Source organism: Astatotilapia calliptera, chromosome 12 (assembly GCF_964374335.1).
Source record: "Astatotilapia calliptera chromosome 12, fAstCal68.1, whole genome shotgun sequence".
Lineage (NCBI taxonomy): Eukaryota > Metazoa > Chordata > Actinopteri > Cichliformes > Cichlidae > Astatotilapia > Astatotilapia calliptera.
The window spans coordinates 7,633,775-7,657,269 of NC_137433.1; the positions used below are offsets into that span (position 1 = coordinate 7,633,775).

General features: G+C 39.1%; 2 protein-coding genes across 2 annotated transcripts in view; one reads left to right on the top strand and one right to left on the bottom strand.

Annotated features, from left to right (window-relative positions):
- The window catches only part of LOC113021508 (dynein axonemal heavy chain 5-like), a 132,202-nt gene that overhangs the window by 88,411 nt on the left and 20,296 nt on the right, over positions 1-23,495 (top strand). The gene's annotated exons all lie outside the window — the stretch shown is intronic.
- Positions 1-23,495, bottom strand: part of LOC145432343 (dynein axonemal heavy chain 5-like) — a 41,823-nt gene that overhangs the window by 4,220 nt on the left and 14,108 nt on the right. Inside the window, exons 9-26 of the mRNA XM_080309107.1 lie at positions 23,198-23,465; positions 22,869-22,992; positions 20,942-21,049; positions 20,654-20,768; positions 19,847-20,023; positions 17,590-17,793; positions 16,932-17,111; positions 14,332-14,469; positions 12,525-12,660; positions 11,937-12,118; positions 10,594-10,728; positions 9,155-9,310; positions 7,491-7,673; positions 5,620-5,724; positions 5,235-5,373; positions 4,642-4,756; positions 4,131-4,321; positions 2,717-2,838 (exon numbers count right to left, since the gene is read on the bottom strand). Of these exons, the coding sequence (XP_080165233.1) occupies positions 2,717-2,838; positions 4,131-4,321; positions 4,642-4,756; positions 5,235-5,373; positions 5,620-5,724; positions 7,491-7,673; positions 9,155-9,310; positions 10,594-10,728; positions 11,937-12,118; positions 12,525-12,660; positions 14,332-14,469; positions 16,932-17,111; positions 17,590-17,793; positions 19,847-20,023; positions 20,654-20,768; positions 20,942-21,049; positions 22,869-22,992; positions 23,198-23,465 (2,778 nt within the window). The remainder of the gene's footprint in view (positions 1-2,716; positions 2,839-4,130; positions 4,322-4,641; positions 4,757-5,234; positions 5,374-5,619; positions 5,725-7,490; positions 7,674-9,154; positions 9,311-10,593; positions 10,729-11,936; positions 12,119-12,524; positions 12,661-14,331; positions 14,470-16,931; positions 17,112-17,589; positions 17,794-19,846; positions 20,024-20,653; positions 20,769-20,941; positions 21,050-22,868; positions 22,993-23,197; positions 23,466-23,495) is intronic.

The window sequence follows — 23,495 nt, forward strand, 5'->3', positions numbered from 1 at the left end:
TTAATAAGTTTTGTATTCCTGGCGTCCAGCAATAAAGCTGTTCTGAGTGTGAGTCTGCATTTCTGTCCTATCCTGCCTGCTTCACACAGCAATTCATGACAATATAGCTGAGGTCTCATGCATGGAAGAAGTCTTATTTATGGCACTTCATTTTATAACGAGCACAGACAGACACAACATGTAATGCGTGACCTAACTAGATGATTATGCAATAACAGGAGGCCATGAATTGACACTGCTGTAAACACCATGTGCTTCCAAGATGCGATCTGCATGTGTGATAGCACAAAATATGCCAACAGATTGTGCTAATATTGTTATGTTTATCACAACGAAGCACAAAGGAAACTAGACCAGCAGAAGTGGCATGGCAATCAGAATCAGAATCAGAATACTTTATTGATCCCTGGGGGAAATTAAACAAGTCTGGCAATGGCACGGCAATAACCTTTTAACTGTATAACAGTGGATACAGCTCATCAATATAGCTTTAAACTCTCACATACTTTAGGATCAAATTTAGAAAAAAAAAATTGAGGATATACCCAAGACAGTTTAGCAGTCAGTCATAAGGTAACACATACATAGTGGAGGGACCAATTATTTGATCCCCTGCTGAATTTGTAAGTTGCCAATTTGTAAGTTTCACTTCCAATGAAATGAAAAACAGTCTCTATTTTTAATGGTTGTTTCATTTCAATTTAGAAAGACAGAACATCAACCAAAAATCCAGAAGAAACACATTACATAAAAGTTACAAATTGATTCACCTATCATTGTGAGAAATAAGTATTTGATCCCCAAGCAAAACATGACTTAGTTCTTAGATGCCCTTTTTGGCAGCCCAAATTACTGTCTACAGTTCAATCCACAAGATCATTTCTGAAGCAGTAGTAATTGTACTGTGCCCCGTTCTAATGCCAGACTGAAATTCACTTAACACATTAACAAGTAAAGACTGTTTTTGCTCCAAATTTATCGGAGATTCGATAATTTGAGACTGAGGGCAAGTGTTACTCTTCTAAAGGCTCACTTTTACATAACAGGTGAAATAGGCAGTTTTCCATTTTTTTTCTTGGAACAAAAACATACAAGGAAGCAAAAATTCAGTTTAATCCAATTCAATTTGATTTTAATTAAGGTTTATTTTTATTGCTAACTATAGGCTTTATAAAAAAGGAACGTTTTATTTATCTTAAAACAGAGGAAGTGGATAATTTTTTGAAATAAGATGGTTGCAATATGGTCTATAATTAGATGAGACACTTAGATCAAGCAAGGAATTTAAGAAGTAATTTAATGACAGAAACCTTAAAAGCCTGTGTTATGTATCCTGTTAATAGTGACAAATAAATTATAATTAAAATTGTAGTATCACCCTGGCTACAGCGATGAAAAGAAAGTGTGTACAAAGTCAAGACGTAGAAGAAGATAACTGAACATTTTCAAACATCATCACTAAATGCTTGACTAAACCTCAAAACTTCTGTTGAATAACTTAAACTTCTGAATAACATCGAAAGTCAGACCTGTCGTCACAATAATACTGCAAGAAAACTAGCCCATTCGCTTATACCATTGGTGTGTATCTTATGAAGAAATACACAAAGCCAACTTCAATGTCACTTTGCTAAAAGCAGAACAGTTAGAAAGTCCACCACCTCCTCCTTGTCTTTTTTTTTTTCACCACCTCTCTAATCCAGAGCGTTTCACTTTAATTTGCTACACAGCTACAACATCCAGGGGGACCTCAACCAGTCCAGCTTCAGTCCAGGGCTAATCCAATAACATCTAGCAAAAACGTTCCCCACCTGTGGGTGGATGTTGTTCTTGGAAAACTGCTTATTTAGGCCCAAATTACAAACTATCACCATTGCAAAAACTTCAGGCACCGACACATATGGTGGTCAAGTCAGAATCATAAATCACCTTAAACACGCATGTTTTTATCTTTTGTAACAACAGCAATGCCATGGATAACTGTGTGTAATCGAACAAAATTAGAAAAAATTAGGCAGGTTTCCTAATAAAGCTGTATTAACAACATCTTAACAACTAGTTTCTTTAAGAAATCAAGTCACTTCAAAGGGATAAAGCAAGCCCTGCTTCTAAATCTCAATAAAAATGTACCTTTAAAATATTGCTCATATTTAGGCATGTGTGTAATCTTGAAAAAGAGTATGCCCTTTAACGACTACTTACTGCAGTCAAAAAGCTACCTGCTGCTACTTAACACACACACACACACACACACACACACACACACGCACACGCACACGCACACACACGCTCAGCCAAAAGTATTTGACTGGAAGTTTCTCCAACTAAGCTCATTTCACAGAGCACTGAGTTTTGACTCCACGGGGACCACAGTGCTGTCATTCATCCACAAGGGTGTGTGTATTTAAGTGTGAGTGACAGTCCATCATGATGAGTGTGTGTCTATGTACAAGAGGGAAATGAAGTGAGCCATGATGAGACTGATATTGACATGCTTACTAGAGCAAAGAAGAGCTGTGAAAAGTATTTAATAAGCACCTTGAGACAACTGCTGTGTATGTGAGTGTGTGAGTGTGCAGGTGTGTATGTGATAGATTAGAACTGCTATCTGAAGACTTAAAAGATAAAAGTCCAAGTGGGTAGATTTTCTGTAGGCTAAAGGACACTATCATACAGCTGTCAAGGCATGTCTAAATTGATCAAGTGTATGTTGTACCTGATCCAGTATATCAGCGAACTGCCAAAGTTTGCTGAGCTCTACAAGATTTAGCCAGGTCATGTCAAGGATCCATTTAGCTGGTTTCTGGGGGCAAGCCTTCAGATCCAAGGATGCACCTCCTGAATAATATGAACATGAACAATTACAGATATAGACACCTGCAAGTATAACTGGAGGATCCAATGCAAAAAATTCAATTTTAAACTCCCAAAATACATAACAAATGTAAAAATGTAAACCCAATCTTCAAAAACACAGAAAAAGTCATCAGAATTGTAATTTGTTGTTTATCAGGCCGGAGCTGACAGATGGTGAAGCTGCGTGCGTGCACCAGACTGTGGCTGTTCTGGTTCTGCCAGTTGCCATTGCTGGGTTTTATCCCCACAGTGAGGAGCACTCCATATCATATTCAGTGAACTGCTACAGTGTCAATATGTTCAAATTCTGCATAGTTTCTGTCATGAGGTTTAAAACCTGTCTACTCCTTGAAATAAACAATAAATATGGTTAAAGAAAAGAATAACAAACAGCAGAAACAGATGGCAATTTTAACAAACCTTCAGGCTGTTTTGATGTGAATGATAGCTTTACAGAAACCCTTGTATTTTCATTTTTATTTCAAAATGGTGTTTTAAAATAAATCTTAAGAAAAAGTAGGGAAAAACAGTTTTTGTCCAGATGAATATGTTTCAGAAAATCTGTCTGTTCATTCTAACAAGCCGTAAGAAATATCATAATCATGTTTACAACCATGTGATCGATCAAACAGGAAGTAGAGTGTTGTTAGCTAAATGATCTATTCGTTAGCTGTAGAATCTTTGGTTCTGGACAATTTGTGAGTCAGCACAGCACTGGCAGCCTTCATGCACTATGTGTCTCAGTATTCAGTGATCCCGCCCTGTAACTTTACATGGTCTAACACTTTGTAGTTTAGCTGATGGTGGAATATCTAGGAGTGAAGAAATTTCCCAAACTCACTTGTTGCAACGGTGGGATGTTGTTAAATTCTTAGTACTAAGAATCTTTGTCAATACAAGCCATGTTTTTTCATAGCTCAGAGCAGATGTGTTGAAACTCAGAATTTTGGGTCTTAGCATTTTTATCTTTTATTTGTTTTCCTGCGTTACTGAATAGATTTCATTTGGCGTATTTTAGTAGATCATAGAAATATTGTTGCATTGTTTGATGTTATTTCATGTAACGAAAATTCTATTCTTTATATTTGTAATATGCAGTTAAATACCTAATAAATAAAGAATACTTATGCACATCTAAATGCCAGTAATCAACATGAGTTATGACCCCACTGAAACGTTCCAAATATTCAAACTAACCCATGGTTGCATGTGCTCACAAAAACAACAATTTACCCGTACAAACAAAACCTTCAGTGTTTGCATCTGCCTCTTACCTTTGATGAGTGTGAGGAACTCCTCGTGTTTGACCTTGTTGCTCTGCATGTCTATCTTCAGCGTCATCAGCAAAGTGAAAAGAAACTTGTGGTCCTCATACAGGCCCCGTGCTGCGTACTTATAAACTTCAAAGGTCATGAACTCTATGATGTTGGCGATCCGTTTACTTGTGATAGGGCTTTTAGAAGACCTTTTCAGGGAAATAAACAGGTCTTCTAAATAACATAGCAACTTGAAGATTCTGTTGCTATGTCATAAAATTATACTTGCCAGTAGTAAGAGTGAGAACTTCTCTAAAATCAAATATAAACTACTAGTAATGATTGCACAACTTCATGAAGTAATAACTTGCAGGTTTTTACATTAGAAAGGTATGGTGGTTTAAATGCACAATAGTTCCTTGATTTGAAGTTTGCAAAGACTTTCCAATATACATATAAACACACAACAAATTACTATGGGCAAACCAATTCATTAAGCAGGAAATGGTAAATATCAGCGTATCCTCACCTGGCCAGAGAAAGGTCAAAAAGTCCCAGGAACTGTCTAAGAGACGTCTGATACATGACATTCACCATACTCATCTCTGTAATCAGGAAGTACAGGATGCTGCCCCTGGTGGCCACTGGAATCACACAGGGAAACACAAAAGCACAAACTCCAACAAAACAAGTAATATCGTTCATGAGGACATTTTTAAACAGGTTTTTGAAAGAATGTTCTGTTAACTGTAGCCTCCATCCATCCATCCATTCGCGTCCGCTTATCCTGTTCAGGGTCGCGGGGGGCGCTGGAGCCTATCCCAGCTGTCATAGGGCGAAAGGCGGGGTACACCCTGGACAGGTCGCCAGTCTGTCGCAGGGCCAACACACAGAGACAGACAACCATTCGCACTCACATTCACTCGCACATTCATACCTATGGGCAATATGGATTAACCAATTAACCTATCCCCACTAACTGTAGCCTGTATTTTTTAAATTAAAACCAATATGTCTCACATTTGTGTAACTGAAGGCTGACTGACACTTTGCAGGCTTACTTAGAAAAACACACAAAAAAAGAGGGAACTTTGTTTTTAAATCATTTTCATTTTCACTTACCTGGCCGGTACTCCTCTCTGGCTGCGTTGATCTGGATCTCAGTCTCTGCGGCAATCTGTAACTTCTGAGTGACTTCTTCAGCCGTACACTTCGTGTTGCTAAGGACAAGAATCAGACTCTCATCATCAACCAAGGAACCCTAAAAAACACACAAACAATTTTTTTTTTTTTAAAAACGATTATTTTTCACAATTTATATCTTATAAAGCAAAAGAGAAAAAGAAAAAGAAGGCTGCAAACTATTTCTAGTTTTAATTAAAAAACGAGAATGCACAAAACTTGGCCCCAACCTCACCCATGCAAATGAATAAAACATTTTCTCACTGGTGGCAATGTAGTTAACCATTTCTAAAAAGAACATTTCTGACACATTGCGGTTTCTTGCCTGTGTGCTCGTCAGTCGGTAGAGAAGACTGTCTTCTAGTTCCTTCATCTTTCTCTTGTTAGATGTCACATCTTCCAAGAGGTCTGTCCTCTCCTTCTCCAATTCCTGGTGTCATAAAAGCAAAGAAAACACAACCACATGAGCAGATATAGCTGCAGGATGGTGCTAGAGAAAGCCTGTCATTAAAATCAAAGGTCTTTGATTCTGCATTGCTCTGATGAGTTGATTCTGTCTGTGGCTTTAGACTCTTCTCCGGTGCCTGTCTATCATGGTGGCCTCTGGTAGCTGTCTATATTATTCTTACTAATATCTGCAGCCGCGTGAAGGTCAAGAAGCTGAGATTTTGGCAAAAAAAATTAATAAATACCTTATCTAAATGAATAGATGAGCAGAATCCTTATGAAGAATAAAAACGCCCCTAGAGGAGAGATAGCCTCAGGGTGATGATAAGACCTGTAAAGCTATGTTGTCGCCCTTTTCTCCGTAGTCCTAAGTAAGCCCCAGCAAATGACTCCAGCTTACCTCTTCTAAGTGTCCAAAAGTGTTATTTCTGCACTGGGGAAAGCAGGTCTTATCAAAATTTACACCACAGTCTTGCCTGCTGGGAGCATAAATTTGACCAGCATGCTAAATCCCTTTTAGAGTATGAGAGACAATAATTGTGATATTTTGTTTTGAGAGTGCGAGAGATTAAACTAAAACAAAATTTGTCTTGTTATCTAAGTCAAATTTAATGGTGGCTCATAAGTAGGCCGACTATCCACATCCCATTAAACTGACTGCCTTTAAGCGGGTATAAAAAAAACAGTCACCACTTCTAAGTGGCAGGTGTGTTTTAAATCAATTAGATTGCTATTTTGATTGTAGATTACAAGCATATTTTCCTAAGAACTGCTGTGTTGGACACTATCACAGCAGGTTGTTATCAATGATAAATGCTCTTTACATATAATGTAATATAATATAATATAATATGAATACACAAATATTTATGAAAATGCTTTTTTTTTTTACATTTCCTATAATTTTACTTTTACTATGAGAATTATTATGGTCAAGACAGCAGGCTGGTTTGAAACCAGTGGGTCTGAGAGGACAGAATTAGTATTCATACCCTTTCTATTACTGCATATGAATGATTTCAATAGCTTACAAAGACAGATGTAAGTCATACTGGAGCTGAAAGCTGTGCGTAGAATTGAAGTTTGACTGAAAGTAAAAAGAAACGATTCAACAGTGATGTTGGGTTTGTGAAAACTGCACAAATTGTAAAGACAAGAAGCAGGGCTTACAGCTGAGGTAGTAGTTTTAGCTCTTATTTGATTAAATCCAAATTTAGTACACAGATACAGTAACAAGCCTCTTCCCATCTGGAATAAATCTTTCATTTCATGACCAGCTATCAGCAAAAGGAAAATTGTTTTTCTGTAACAGGACCAGCCTTTTCAGAGTGACAATCAATGAGTCCTGCATTTGGTGCATTTATAATTCACTAATCTATTCCCCAGTGAGACTGACGTCACTTGTCTGTGTCTTTGTGCGTATGCTTGGTACCGATACACGTGAGCACTATTTCTGGGTTACTTTTATTCCCCACTCACACTGTGTTTGACCAAAGCAGGGCGGTTGCAATTGTTTGTATTCAAATGGCGTTCTGATGTCACAGTACAGAGAAAATGAGATTGGGAAAGATGTAGAGAGTCTGCATTTAAATGTTGTTCAAGATTTATTTCAGGTTCTACAAGGATGCACATAAGCAGTATTAATGCAGGGGTACAGTCTAATAGTACATTATGCTAACCTAATTTAAATATGTTCCTTAATTATGTATCGTCTGGCTTTAGTGGCTACCATTTTGAGTACTTGTATACCTGCTTTTCAGTGAGGATGACTCTGCCCAGCAGCTGGTCCTCCAGTCCTCTCATGGTGACAGTGAAGTCAATGATGGAGGTGCGAGCACTTATTTCAGGAGTGTAAGCCGGGTTAGGCAGCTTGGTGGTCATATACAACCTGAAGCCCTTCATCACATCCACTTCTTTGTCACCAAGCTTCACCTGCAAGAGGGTGTATGTGTGTTATTGTTTAGAATATTAAGTCTTACAAATAACATAATAAAGAGCTCAGAGTTGGAATTACTGGTTGGAGTTCTGGTTTTCCATTGGAAATTAATGTGGGTGTATTTGGATGCTAAAAGTTCATATTTTTAGCATCCAAAAGTGCAGAATTAATTTAGAGTGTTCTCATTTGTGTTTTCAGGAAATTGGAATTGTTCAAATCTTTATTAGCAACACAGAAAAGACATTTGCGCACAATATAAATGTTTTTTCTCCAAAAGCGCAAACCATTTTTTCCATTAAAAACATATGAATGTCCTGTTGTACCCAGAGTCTACTTCCAAAGCTTAATTTGGGGTCGTCATTTAGGCTAATGAAACCAAAACCACTCAAACTGTGATCTGCAATTTTCCCAACTACAATTATCTTCAACATTACATAAAACTGAAGCTGCAATAGAGTCAAAATCGGTGCATTTCGCATCTCAGGAACAGGAAGCACTCTGCAAAAGTATGCTGCAATTTCAGCCTTCATCCTGTAAAATCATTTGATTTTTTTATTTTTGTTTTTTTACTAACATGCCCCCAAACACCCACAACTCACGCAACAGCATCAGGTAGCTCCAGTTTGTTTATTTCGCCCCCCAAAAAATAATATTCATTCAAATCAACCAACATCCCATCTGCACTGGCTCAATGCTCCACAGCCTGAACTCCTTTGCATTAGAATGTGAGCTAATACAGGATACCGAATGCACTTTGTGTACTGTATTTAATTTGATGTTACTTTAACAACTGATTGAGTTCGATTTATGTGGTGAATTTAACTTGTTTGGCATCAACAAAAATGATGGAAATAAAAAAGAAAAGGAAGTTTCATTATGCAACAGAAGTCTGTTAAAGTATCGACACTTGCCCTTGTTCTAAGTGGTGACATATTGAATGTTTGTTTCCCTGAGTATGTCTTAAAATTTTATATTTTATTGTATTTTTTGTTAATGTAGCTTTCAAAACTGTCTGAACACCCAAAGCAGAGTCAAGAGAACCAACTGTGCCTTTTTGACAAGATCTAATGATGCCGACCTTCTATAAAAAACAGCAAAATAAAGGAGGAAATAGTACAATGTACACTGCACAGTGTAAACCCTTTTCCCAGACTTACCAAGTACATTTTAATCTGTCTCAAAAGAATTAATATGATCTAGGAAATGTGGTCTGGCTGCCAATGATACTCATACTTAAAACTCTCTTCTAGTCGACACTACCTGTGCAGTGTCAGCGAGAGAGCTTGTTTTTCTCTGTCTGAGCTAATCAAGCTCTATCAGTCCAGGTGTGACAGCTGGCGTGCCAAGGAGAAGCTGGCAAAGTCTCATCATACTGACCACTAGTCTTTGAACATGCCTGCCAATTTCATACCCTTCTAACTAAAAGTAAAATCTAACACATGGATCTAAGTAGGATTATTTCGTTCTGTGTTGTTACCTTGTAAGTGGAGCCGGTTTTGATGAAGTTTTTCTCAAGTATGTTGTCAAGCGCAGGGTCCAACTCCTCCCCCACATCCTCAATCAAAAGGGGTCGACCAAGAGACAAACTGTCCTCTAGGTGGTTCTTGAAGTACTTGTGATTCAGTGAGGTGATCTGAGATCAGACAAGAAAACACATTTTAAAATGGTAATTGTCTGATTTCAATGTGCAGTTTGGATGACCACCACCACAGAGCCTGATATTGTCCTGAGGATATGAAATAAATGGGCTAAATGTGAGAAGATTTTACAAAACAGACAAAAATACTGATTTTACTGTACGATACAATAACCTTCCTATGTGACCACAGCAGCAATAATATTTGTCTCCAACAGGAGTAGGAGACACATGTGTGGTTTCCTCACTTTTCCTTCAAAGCTACAAAGGTCAGCCTCTATGTGCGGATTCTGACTGTTCAAGCTAACAAAGAATTGCTTTTCAAGTGAGCCATTTTTAGAAAAAAATAAATAAACTTTTTCTAATGATGTGACCTGAAGAAAGGGTTGAAACCTACCGCTGGAGGAAATGTGTCTCCAGGATGCTCATAATGGGATTTCAGAATGCATTCACTCGGCTTAGAGATTGCCCCTAACAGGGTCAGCGACTTTTGCTTAGCTTATTATGTCTGCAGAATTGGTGGTAGTTTTTTTGTGGGGGGTTTTGACATTGTGCTCTGTATACTGGATAGCAGGAAGGACCAAGGGCATTAAAGAATTTAGGACCACAGTTACTAACAAGCAATGATGATCCACAAGGCCAGTAACATTGTGGGGATGGAGCTGCACTCTCTAAATGTGGTGTCAGAGAGAAGGATGTTTTCCAAGATAAGGACAATGCTGGACAATACCTCCCACCCAGTCACAGGAGCACGTTCAGTGAGAGACTGAGATTACCCAAATGCACCACTGAATGACACAGGAAATAATTCCTGCCGGTGGCTCTCTCTCTGTAAAATTCATGAATCTAAACCACCAGTACACACTGCAGTAGTTGCACACACTTATGATCTGCACATCCTATACAGGAATATAAGGGCACTGCAATTTCAGCTTTGTCTATATTCAGTGTTGTCTAATATATTGGGATATTTATAATTGGAGCTATTTTCGTTTATTAGAGCTGTTTTGTTCTATTTTTAAATTAGTATTATTTCATTGGTACTTTAACTTGGTAGTAACTGTTCTTACTTGGAACTGTGAACACACAATTTCCTCTAGGATTCTGATTCTGATATTAGAGGCCACTAAAAATCAAAATGGGCACAGGACATTTGGACTGGTGAAGAAGACTAGGTATAATGCAAAAGTCTGCATGACGGATGGATGAATGGATGCATTCATTTAACTTTTATATGCTTCAGACATTGAAACGAAATTGTAGAAGATAGTTTTGCAAACCTGTAGCTCATTCTTGGCTTCTTTGTTCTTGATCCAGATTTTTCCCTGTGTCTGTGGGTCAATAAGGAGGGGGAAGCGGGCAGCTTTGGTTACAATAATGCCATTGTGAATGGACAGGTCATCATTTGGCAAACCCTGTAAGACACAACATGAATAAATGGTGAGGGTCAATCTTGATGCTTAACAGTATCTCCACCAATGATAAATGGTCCAGCAATCAATGTTTCCTGGGATCCTCGTTTAAAGATAAATAAAAGATATTAGCAGCTACCAGTGCTACCCATCAGCGTTTTAGTAGCACCTATGGTATCAGTTTAAAAATCCTAAATTGTCTGGTTTTCAAGTTATCTGATTTACAAACTGGGCGTCCACACCACCCGGTTGGCGACCCAGCAGACTGACAACAACACCATATCAGCTTTTTACTGCTGAGGGGTAAAAAAAAATATGACTGTTAACATAAACTAACATTTACACAAACGTTAAAACAACTTAAGCTAACAAAAATGTTAGCAATTCTAGTTAGATTCCCATATATTCACAAAACTTATTTCAACTACTAACTACTACATTACTGTTACTACAACCAACAATAATAATAATAAAGACGCTATCAGTTAATTTTTAATTAACCTAATTACCTTATTTTCCGCAGGATTTTAAGGTGCACATAAAATCCTTTAATTTTCTCAAAAATCGACAGTGAGCCTTATGTATGAATTCTGGTTGTGCCGATTTTATGTGGTACACAGCACTCAAAAATCTGTCAAAACATGTTTTAGTACAACTATGTTTTGGTAAGCTACGAAGAATTGATTGTCAGAGCGTTATGACAACCGTAGTCAAGAGCCTTGCGGAACAATCTGGGTCCAAAACTCCGTCAGTTTCAGGACAGGTCCCAAAGTCGAACAAACAGTGCGACATCACAGAGAGTTAACTGTCTAAATTCTTTCACATTTAATAAAATGATCAGCGTTGCTGATTTACCAGGTGTAACGATTACGTTTAACATACAGGCATCCATGAAAACAGAATTTATAAGATTATAGTTATAGGTTAGATTAGAGTTATAGGTTAGCAGGAAGTTAGCTCGCTAGTTTCCGTCTAAACATGATATACCATGTTATGACTGAGAGATTTCTGAAAAAAATTAAAACATACAGCTCTGCTATGGCTTCCAGCATAAATGAAGACAGAAAACTAAACAGCAGTGATGCTTGTAGGGTTACTGGGTTGGGCTAGCTGGTATATTGGGTTGGGCTAGCTGGTATATAATGCTGTGCTACATTACATGTGGCATTAATATGTAAAAACATCTTTAATTAGCAAAATAGATCACTGACCTGAAGGTTCCATTCACTAACTGTGGGCGCATCAATGAGCAGTTCAGTCAGATTGAGGTTGTTACCAAACGGGATGTAACGTTGCTTCAGCTCTCGCTGCCAGTCGTTCAGCAGAAGGTTACGAAACTCCTGATTGAAAGGTCCTGAGTAAGAAAGAAAGGCTGTGGCCAGAAGAACATCACCTGGAACAGGAACAAGCGTTGTTACGTGTACATACTTATCAGTACACATCAGTGTATCAGTTACATATTAATCAGATGTGGCACTGCCTATGCACTGAAATGAGAACATGCCTAAATATTAGTGGGGTAATTTTAAAAGTGCAAGAAATTCCATGTCAAACAGTAGCATCACGACCATCCCGCTGATAAATTAAAAACATTAGCATACAATAACGACATGACAGATTAAGGTTATAACTCCAAGTATAACTGCATCATCAGACAGAGATTTTTCACTTCACTGCACATTATTTATCCACAGAACATTTCCCATATCACACAAAGAACTTCATATTATTATGATAGATATTTGTTATTATGTTGCAGAGGCTAACTCTATGTTTTTGAAACCTGCTGTGAAACCCACCCACGAGCCGTTTGGTTTGGACAGCAAACTCTTTGCTCTGTTCCGTCCATCTCTCCTTCTCGCCAGCGAGACCGCTGATGAGACTGGACGCTGTCTGCATCTTGTGTCTGCAGCGCTCAGCATCCTCCAGCAGCGTCTGATGGGAAAGGGGCCCGCAAACAGGTCAGTAGGTTGATGTGTCTATTTAGCCTTGTGTGTCTGTCCAAGTGTGTCTGCCTCTATCCAAGTCTTATTCCACCATCTGCACATTCGTGGATTAAACCCCTAAAAGCTCATCTCTGTTCATCAGAATTACATACCCATCATCATTATCTAACTTAGTACGCATGAATCTAAGAATATTTGCCTCTTCCCTCAGCTGCTCACCAGCGAACTGCCCCTCACTGCATGCGCAAGCCACACTTTAGGTTTTTTTGCTTGACAGAGAGGGACACAGTGCCCTTCCACACTGCTGAAGTGTGTGCTTTGTTAAGCAGGAGAGAAAAACCGAGGGCTTCTTCTGTAAATCAAGAGGACTATAAAGGAGAGGTGGTGCTGTTCCAACAGGTCACAGGAGAGAAGAAGTAGTGTGATGTGTCAGGAACACAGTGACTTGGGCAAAATAAAGAAAATGCTGGGTGTTAAATCTGTGATTACAAACAAAGCATACAAATGCAGACAGATTAACACGTCCTGGGAAGCTTGTATTGCCCCAAGCTATTGTTGTTAATGTTATCTTCACTTTATCTGTCTTCTTTTGCTTTCCAGGACTCATTTTTAAAAAAATATATTTTACCACTTTATAAAGGGGAAATATTGAAAAAGGCATGTGGCCTGTGCTATGAAGCAGAATTTCATCTTATCCTGGTACTTTCAGGGCTAACCCTGAGTTTTTTGTATTATGAAGGTGGTTTACTGCTTACCGAGTTATATCACCATGGTAAATTATGCTGCAAATCTAACTTGCCTTTTAAACATAATTGAATTAAACACTTGATTACAGTCCATCAGATTCTGTTTAGATCATCAGTATCTTAATGACTGAGCTATGATATTTTTAAGCATGTCTGTTTCCTTCCCATGAGCCTAGTGTTCCCAGTCTTCATCCAGAGAGCCATCTAGATTTCCAGTTCTTTTTCTGTTTTTTGCCTTTTATTGTTTAGTTATGGACTTCGACTGCATTCCTAATAAAGCTTGCTTTCTGTTTTACATCGAGACTTTGGTCTTCACTTGGAGCCACTCCTGTCCATCATCAACACCAAATGCCTTTGCAACGAGCCTTTCAGTCTCACTTTTAGCCCTGGAAGATGAACAGTCTCTGCATCTTAATCATGACATTATAACCTGTTCCCGTCCTGGTCTCTTAATCAGGGAGTCTTGATTCACTTGCTGTTCCATTAAGATGTTACATTTCACATCACAAAGTGTACTGAACATGGGAAAACACAGACCAGATGCTCTCACAGACCTCCACAGAGGATTAACCGGTGTTACTCAGTCACTTCAGTAACTAAGGTTCAGTCCTTTTTTTCCTTTTAGCCAGGCTGTCACAGATCTTATGGTACATTTGTCATACTGTACATACTGCAGTTTATAATAATATTGTTATTACATCAGTGGCACATTGATATTCTCAAAAAACATTTTGCTTTCTTGAAGAACGTGGGAAAAAATATCATGTAACAAATAATAAACACAGTTTATCCCCTATAGTAATTGTTGCACTTTCAAATAAAAGATAAAAGGTATTAAATTCCTATATCAGGAGCAACACACAGGTTTTGTGTACTGAACTAAATTACAGTTGTGTTTTGATGAAGTTGCTGACCTGTTTCTCCATCATTGCTTTCTCATATTCCCCCTGTACCACATCAAGCTCTGCCTGCTTGGCGTCTAGCTCAGCCTGAGCTTTCTGAAGGTCCGCATTAGCTATGGTCAGACGATTCTCCTGCACGGCCAAGTTAGCCTAGAAAAAACAGAGAAAAACAATGAAAGAGTGTGGAGGGGAGAGCTGTGATGGTTTGTTTGTTTGCTTTGTTTTTTGCACATTAAAAGCTTCAGGTAAAAAACAGAGAAAAAGTCATTAAATAGTTAAATGGTTAGTGGGATGCCAGTTTATCTCACAGCATGCGCAACCCACAAAGATTAAATGCAGCAGCCAGCGTTCAACTCTAACCCATGGCCTCAGTTACCAGTGTGCTATCTAATAGAGGCAGAAATGTCTGAAAATGGTTAGTAAGATATTTTAGAAGAATGGACATAAACACTGAAAGAAAGAGTTTGAAGATGACAGAAGTAAGCAAAAAGATAGTTTGTGTATAGAGCTAGGGTTGTAGAGAAAGAAAAGAAAATCCCGTCTCATCTTTCTGCATGTCTGTCCATTCGACTGTATCTCTGTATCCAGCTTAAAGGGAAAACACCACTGGGCTCGAAACCAGAAAATCTGTTTTGTAGGCTGTGCTCCACAAAAGGTCAAAATAAAACAACAGTGCCGAGGGATGTGTATATATGTAGCTGTGTGTGAGTGTGTTTGGAGGGGGATTAGGGAAACAAAGTGGAAAGGAGGAAAAAGAAATTGGTGGCTAGAGCAAAAAGAATAGAATGCAGTTAAGAAAAGAGAGAGGTGTTGAATGAGAACTAACAAGGGTGACAGCAACAGATGTCATCATCAGGCAACATTTCCAAAAGCATAAATGTACACTGTAAATGCCTTTAAATGACTATGACCCATCAGACATTCACAGCAGCTTGTATTTACTTGTAGTTAACCGAGTGGGTGATTCTTCAGAAGAATTTTGCCTTTTGTGTTGGTGAAAGCACATGTTACAGCCATGGGTCACCTCGCTCTTTCATCTGGCGTGATTAGCCCTGTCTGTTTTGTATGCTTATTAGCATGTGCAAGCCCCTGTTAATGATTGGTGCCTGGACTTGTCTCTCATCCTGCCTCCTGGCCTGCTCTGCGTTCTCTCACGAATGACTGGACAGTTGCCCCGGTGCAGTGGTTCAACTGGAATACAGCACTAATCACAGCAGCCGCTTTAAAAGAGCTGCCACTTTGCTATTCAGGACAGCGTGAACAACGTGCCATGCTGTGTTTCCTGATTGGCATGAACTAAAGGTTGCTTGTTAGCTAGTTTTGTATTGTTTGTAGCTAACAAGCTTCTGCAAGCAACTCTGTGTAGTGCTTCTCATGATTCTGTAACCTCTTCCGTTGACCAAGCTCGGCACACTCATCCAACTAGAGACACTCAGTTTAGAGGGTGACTAGTTAAGTAAGTTTGTCCCTTTAAAAAATGATAAGTAAAAGAGAGATTAGTTGAAGTAAAGTTCAGTTGCTTCTGGTTAGAAAGCGGTCATTGGCACTGTCTGGCATCTTTATATCCACTTTTCCATTGTGCTTAGACTACATTATCTCTAAACATATTTTCTAAATTTCTATATTTTTTTGACCAAATAATTTTCTGTTTTGGAAGAATTAACTGCTGAATAAGGTAAGGCTGAATATTAACACTTTAGAAACGTTCTAACATTGAAAATGTTAGCTCTGTATTCTCTACTAAGTCATAAGTCCTTTTTCCCCAAAAACAGCCACAGATCAAGAAAATGTTTGATTTAAAGGTCAATCATGGATGCAATACACCGTTTTTCTTTTTGTTAAACACTTTACTTTGCCTTTAGTGGCTGATTTTGCTGATCCATTTAGTTGTCAAAAATGGCACACACAAAAAAATGACAAAAATAAAGATTTAGTATGTTTGTATTTTATCTCTGGGGTAAGCATGAAGGTGAGAGAAGGCTCAGCTGGTAAGCTTTTAGCTTACACAACTTGTGATGCTGTGCAGTAATAATCAAGACTTTGCACATATTTTCTGCAGATATCAGATCTGGGTGTGTGGATTTAATAATTCATAATTAATAATTGAATAATTCACAGGGATTCCAGTGACATAAAGCGAATAAATAGTGCAGCCTGCTGCATAAATAAGCAGTCTTTGAGCACAAGGAGTCTGAGGAAATCCATTTTCAGGCTTGTATCACAAGATTAAAAACGTAAGCCTTGAAAATCTGAGATGCACCCAATGTTTATAATCAGTGGATAAATACTTCTGAATTTTGCTGCACTTCAAACTTCTACCATCAGCAAATTATTGCTGCTGCAGTGTGGAAATGTGCCTTTTTGTGCTTTTGTGGCTTGTGGTTTTTCTACAGAATGAAATGTTTCATATTCATCAGATTGGGAGAATAGTCCAAAAAGTGTGTGTGTGTCCCTAATGTTACACATTTTAGGAGGTGTTTCATAATACATATTTGTAAGGGTGAGTTTAACTTACAGATGCCAATTGGTAGTCAGTGGAATAGTAGATTATTCAGTTCACTTTCTGCTTTTCTGAGGAAGCACTCTACTAGATCTGCAATAATGTTTGTTACCTTCAAGGGCAAGACCTCCTTGTTGATGGAAAAGAAGGAAGCCATGGCTTTGGTCCAGGATGCTATGCCAGCTACATTGCCACACACCCTCTTGGCTGTTTCGATGTTGTAGTCAGGCATTTCGAAATAAGGCTGCAGGAGCTCCACAGTTTCCCTATTAATGCTGTCCTTGGGGAATTGCTTCAGGAGGGGAAAAGAGGCAGAAAAAACAGAATGAGTATGCGGCGGTTTAATCTGGGACTTATTTCAGCCTGTGCATTTAGACAAATGCTGAAAATGCAAAGCTATACAAAACCAGAGAAAATGAAAAAATACATACTGAAAGGGACAAAGACAGAAAATAGAGCATGTACTCAATTGAGACCAAAATTGCATCAGGATGAAAAAAAAAACTATTTAAATCAGGGCATCAATGGGTTATGTTTAAAATAAAAGGTGTTTACAAATAAATATTTTAATAAGACATGAACCACTTTTATGGAAGTGCAGAGACTAAACTCTTAAGAGTCTAAGTTTAGCCCTTTCTATTATGTAGAATGTAGCTTTCATTCATGTTAAACATGGCAAATAACACAAAGCATAAATCCTGAATCATGTGTTGAGATAATATGAGCACTTCAGTCTTAACTATATACAAATTAAATAAATGTTACTGCACCTGCAGACTGCCCAGGAAGTTTCCAGCAGTCATGAGTTTTAATGACTCCTGCCATGAAGGAGTGTTGCAGTTCTTCTCTGGGTCAACTTTCACAGGGTTGACCTTCCTCTGGAAGAGCAGCAGCACGCAGTCCATGATCCGCATGATGAGGTGAGGGGGGCGACCGAGTGTCCGTACTGTGGCAATATCCGACGGTTTAATTGTCTATGTGGGCAAAGAGGACAAACGGAGAACGGGAGAATTTAGAACAGTCATTTACTGTATGGCATGACCCCGATGGGAGAGCTGGAAACATGTGACAAGTAAGTCGAGTAAGGATTTGACGCCAGCAAACTGGACAAACGCAGAGCATGTTAGGAGACGATTAGAGCAGCGCGTTACTATGACGAGAACAAAGGATAAATCATTTGTTTCTCATTACCGTGTTCAAAGAAGAGACAGATACATTAATGAGGATTATACCTAATTCTCCAGTTTCAGAATATAAAAGCAGAGGAGGTGTGCAGAGGGAAACAACACGACGACTGTAAGTATAAACTGTGGCAGAATGAGAGGAGTTCAGGAGAGGGTGACACAGGATTTCCTCCAGGGACTGATTAAAACAAGAGACAGCAGACCAGTAAAGAAAATGTTCCTGTGAGAACTGTTCGGCTGCTTTACTCTCTTCTTATCTTTTCTTGTTTTGCACTTCCCATTTCTGTTCTCTCTTCCTTGCTCCATTTCCACTCAGTGCAAGCCTGAATTTCCCACTAGAGTGTCAGCCACCAGACAGTCTGGGTTATCATGTACTTCTACTTTCACTAGCCTATATCCTCTATTCTCCTACAGCTTCTTATGAAAATCTCTCACTAAGCCCATTGTTACAAAATAAAATCATCACTCCAGTTCAGCAAGAACTACAAAAACTAAACCATTTTATGCTTTACTGTCATCATTAATCCACTGTAACTATTAGCAAATCAGCTCCTTTTGTATGACAAGGAAATGTTATAGAATGGTACCGTTACCTTGATATTGCACACACACAAACTCGGTCCTTTTAAAGGCTGGGTGAATATCCAAATTAATCAGGAAACAGAACCGGTCGGTGAATATTTTAATGTGACAGTGTGGTATGAAAAGCCTGAAGAAAGGAAACATGAATTCCTTCAACTCCTCTGCCACTAAAACTGATGTTCTTGAATAAGTTAGAAAATATCTTTTACTTTAATCTCGCTATACTGCAGAACACCAGCAACATTAGGAAGAGTCTTGGGTTGTCTGTTTAGAAATCCGAGGTTTCTATATGCAGTTGCACGATAACATTTTTTTAATGAGGGAATTGCCACAGGAGCTCTGCATGCAACCATCTACCCAGGAGGACAGCTTTAATTACAATGCAGCTAGAGGCACCAGACGACCATACTAAGTTTAGACACACCAGGACAGTAAAGCTGCAGGCAGAAACATTCATACAGCTTCACACATTAAGTCACAGAGGGCTTTAAGTGGCACCCTGAAGCAATACATAGTAAAAGAGCAGGAGAAATCTAAATTGGGTAAATGTAAGTCACACATTAAAGCACAAAAAGACTGCCCTCACTTTTTTAAATATTCAAGTTATATTGTAGGGTTAGATCATGAAGGCAAAAGCAAATATGCTTTGCTTTACTGGATCAAACATGCTTACATTCACCCCCCTAAAGCTGTGACACAGGAAAAACTCTGCTTATGAGTGAAATAATCTAATAGCTACAAGACTCGTGGTGTCTACAAGATGAACTTTGATGACTCTGGTGATCTCCCGCCTTTTTTCACTGGCACTAACATTAGGGTGACATTTGGCTCATGAAAGCCAGTTCAGACAACGATGTCACGTTGCTGTTGAATGATTAATTGCAATCATTTTTCCAGCACATTTTGTAATCTTCAGATCATTTTAATTTGTCTCGTTAAGTGATTTATGATCAACTACCTGCAAAACTAATTACCCTATAATACACCCCCCGGTCCAACACACACACGCACACACACACACTCACACTCACCGCCAATGTGGTACTCAAAAAAAAATACTCAGGTTTAACATTTAAACTGAAATGGTTCGTATAGCATGTTGTGAATCTCTAGCATGGCTATAGGCTCTGAGTGATTTAAAAGAAAACAAACAAACAAACAAAAAAGACGTCTGAACGTAGATATGTCTACCTGAGAAATTTAAGTCTGGAGGGAAGCCTTGGAGGCATGTATTCAACATTGCTGTTTCAACATCCCATACCTGCAGCGCAGCCTCTGCCTCCTCGAGAGCTGGCCGGGCAGCTTCGAGTTTCTCCTCAGCGATGGCCTTGTCAGCTGAAATGCTGTCCACAATGGCCTGCGCCTTGTCCTTCACCTTTTGTACCTCTACCTTCACTCGCTCTGCTGCCTGGGCTTTTACTGTCACCTCCTTCAACACCTGCACAAGAAAACAAACACACATTATAAGTGACAGAGAAATGATTTGAAGCTGGGAGACTTTCTCAGCTGAGAAAAGATCGTAAGTGTGGTTAAGTAGAAAACAGAATGCTCAATCCAATGGGAGACGGCAGATCTGAGCATTTGTAACACTGAAGAGGCTCTACCTGATATAGAGGTCTCTGTATAACAAGAGTGAGTGTTCACGAATGGAGGGAAAAAAAGAGACGGCTTAAACTGCTTCACTTATGCTGAAGCATGACTGTAAAAAATACACATTCGTCCCATTAAACATCTATTTGTCTTATTTCTCTCACTGCAAGAGGGTAATTTTACGCAACAATACAATATTCCCCAAACAATCACTGGAAAGCCTGATTCCCAGCAACGGACACAATAAACACTTCATCTCTTCATTCTGTGTTCACTTTCTTATTAATGCATGAAACTTTATATTAGTGTCTAATACAAACTAGCATGTATCCATTCAATTCTGTTGATTAGTTCATAGACCGTGTTGCTGTTTTAATAAAAATGCAACTAAAAAACCAGCTGAAGCATTCTGTATGCTTGTTGAACCTTAAACCCACACACATACAAATAAAAATCCCCTCCCTGCCTACAAACGTACCATATCAGCCTTGTCATTGGCAATCTGTAGCTCCTTCTCTTTCACCTCCAGTTCTTTGCTGAGAGCTGCCACTGACACCGATGCCTCCTTCAGCTTTTGGAGACCAGTATTCATCCTGAAGAGGAGAAATTTTGAATACAGTTGATCAAGTCAAATATGATTACAGCAAACTTGTTGCTTCTGTGTACTGTCTGTCTACTATCTGGGTTTCTGTTTGCTTAAATGGCAACACAACTTGCATATGTTATCATTTGCACAACATTGTTGAACTCATTTTGAACAATTTACCTGTTGGCCAAAGTCTGAACTTCAGACCTCTTTTCTTTATAGATGGTTTTGTAGCCTTGAATGAAGGATAAATAAGACTTGGGTGTGACATGGGTGGAGCGTCGGTATCTAAATTCAAACAAATTGGGTTACATTAATACTGCAACATGCTAAATATTATGACAATCATCATGCGTTGCAGACACACATAAAACAATCTTCACATATATGCATATAATCTTCAAACACACATATATATATATATACATATATATTAGGGGTGCAACGATATTCGTATCGATATTGAACCGTTCGATACAGTGCTTTCGGTTCGGTACGCATATGTATCGAACAATACAACATTTGTAATTTATTTTATCAACTTTCCTTCTGACGATGCTGTCTGTGTGGAGCGCTCAGTGAATCTGCGTTCGACTACTCCGCCTAGGCTGCACTGTCGAGCGCAGATCCACTGAGCGCTCCACACAGACAGCATTGTCAGAAGGAAGAGCGCAGGGCAAGCTAGCGAGACAGAAGTTAAGCTCTCCTTGCAACATGGCAAATTGAACCTCCCCCACCCTCATTCAGATCTGGCGTTTGGAATTATTTTGGTTTTCATGTGACGTATGACCCTGAAGGTAAGCACGTCATGGACTAAAGTAAAACAGTATGTTGGATGTGCCACGCAATGCTCAATTACATGGGTGGGAGCTAGTGTGTTAGCGCAGTTAGTTCGTTAACGTGTTGGCCGTCTAGCCCCATGCACGGGGCTATCAGGGGTAGCTCGTTAACGGAGATTTGCTGTGTTGTGGCGTTAAGGTCATTTTAACGAGATTAACCTGAAAGCACTAGTGGGAACACAACGAATATGACTGCACATTTACGCCGACATCATCCTAGTGCAAAGACAAAAACAACAAGCATGCTACTAACTTTAGCCGAGTTATTTAGACAGCTGTTAGCACATGATTCTCCTTATGCTGCTGAGAATATAGCCCAGAAGAAGCGGATAGCATAGCTTTTATTTTGGAAAGAGGCATTTCTCTGTAATAAACTCTCTTTTCCAAAGATGAGTGATTCCTCAATCAGATACAGGGCTCGCAATATCGCTAGCCCGACGTCCTGGGGCTAGCGATTTTTTTCAGACGGGCTACCCTGCCCGTCGGGCTATTGTAGGAAGGAAAAATATATGTCAATGCTTTTGCATTCTTTCAGAAATGTAGCTGGGTAATTATGTCATTGGCATCGGTGAGCCACTGTCAATATGTGACATATTGAAATCGCGTTTGAATTTGCGCTTGTTTTTTTGCTTTCACTTTGCAATCTTGCGAACTGTGTATAGAGAGCGACAGCACTGATCTGTGAGTGATGATAATTTGTGCACCAATTCCTCTGACATCGTCTTATTAATCGTTAGCTTACTATGCAAACATGACAAGTGAAATCTCCCGCAGCAAGCTTAAACATGTGAGAGGTTGATCGCGCAGAGAATCGCTGAGCTTATGTGAGTGTGTGTGTAAAAGCATTTCAGTTCTGCTGAGCCAAATAAGACAGGTCAGGGTGAAGAAGTGACAGCCAAAGAAAAGCTTACCACAAAACGGAGAAGTTATGACAAATCAGACTATAAGGCAAAAAGAAAGTGCAGCTTTATGGTTTCATGGACAAAAGAATTTCTGTGGCTGCAATATGACGAGCTAAATAACCAGGGCTGCACATAAGTGGTCCGCAGGTGCGCATTCGCTGTCAAAATAAAAAACACGCACAAGGGTTAGGGTTAAATTTAAAAACTGTACTTTTGAGTTAAAATATATATTTATAATTTTAATAAATGACAAATTAAAAAGGCATGAACATTTTTTTGTATCGAAAAAATATCAAACCGTGACACCAAAGTATCGAACCGAACCGTGAATTTTGTGTATCGTTGCACCCCTAATATGTACTGTACCTCTGGAAGTAGTCCACACATTTCTCCGCTACACCATCCTGGAAGGAGCCCATGCACTGAACTACCTCACATTTAACCTGGGCTGAGCAGTCTATGTCATAAACAGACAGGAAGTGCTCTGAAACTGAAGGACAGGAAGAAACGAGACAGGACATTATTAACTGAAGAAAAACCTCAGAGAGCGCAAAGAAAGTCGATATCTTGTATTCATATAACAGCATCCACTTTGAAATAAACAGAGTATAACATGTACCGCATACATTTTTGAAAAGAAATGCGAGCACCAGACAGGTCACATTTGTGAAAATAAAACTGTGTGTTAAAAATACCTGCAACCAGTGCATCTTTGGGCCAGCGGCTGAACCAGTCCATGGTGCAACCAGAGATCAGCGCCGGAAACTTCAACGCTCGGTTCCGGAACTTCTCCCCAACAGGGGAAAAGCACAGAATGACGTGGAGATTATGTCGAACTCGTGACATGAAGTAATCGTACAGGTTTCCGTTGGTTGGAGGTCGCCGGGGAAACTCTCGCTTCATGACAGGGATGAGATCATTGAGGATATCATCTATTTCGTCACGGGCAAACAAGTTGGACACCTGAAGGCAGAAACATGCAGTTGTGTCTCT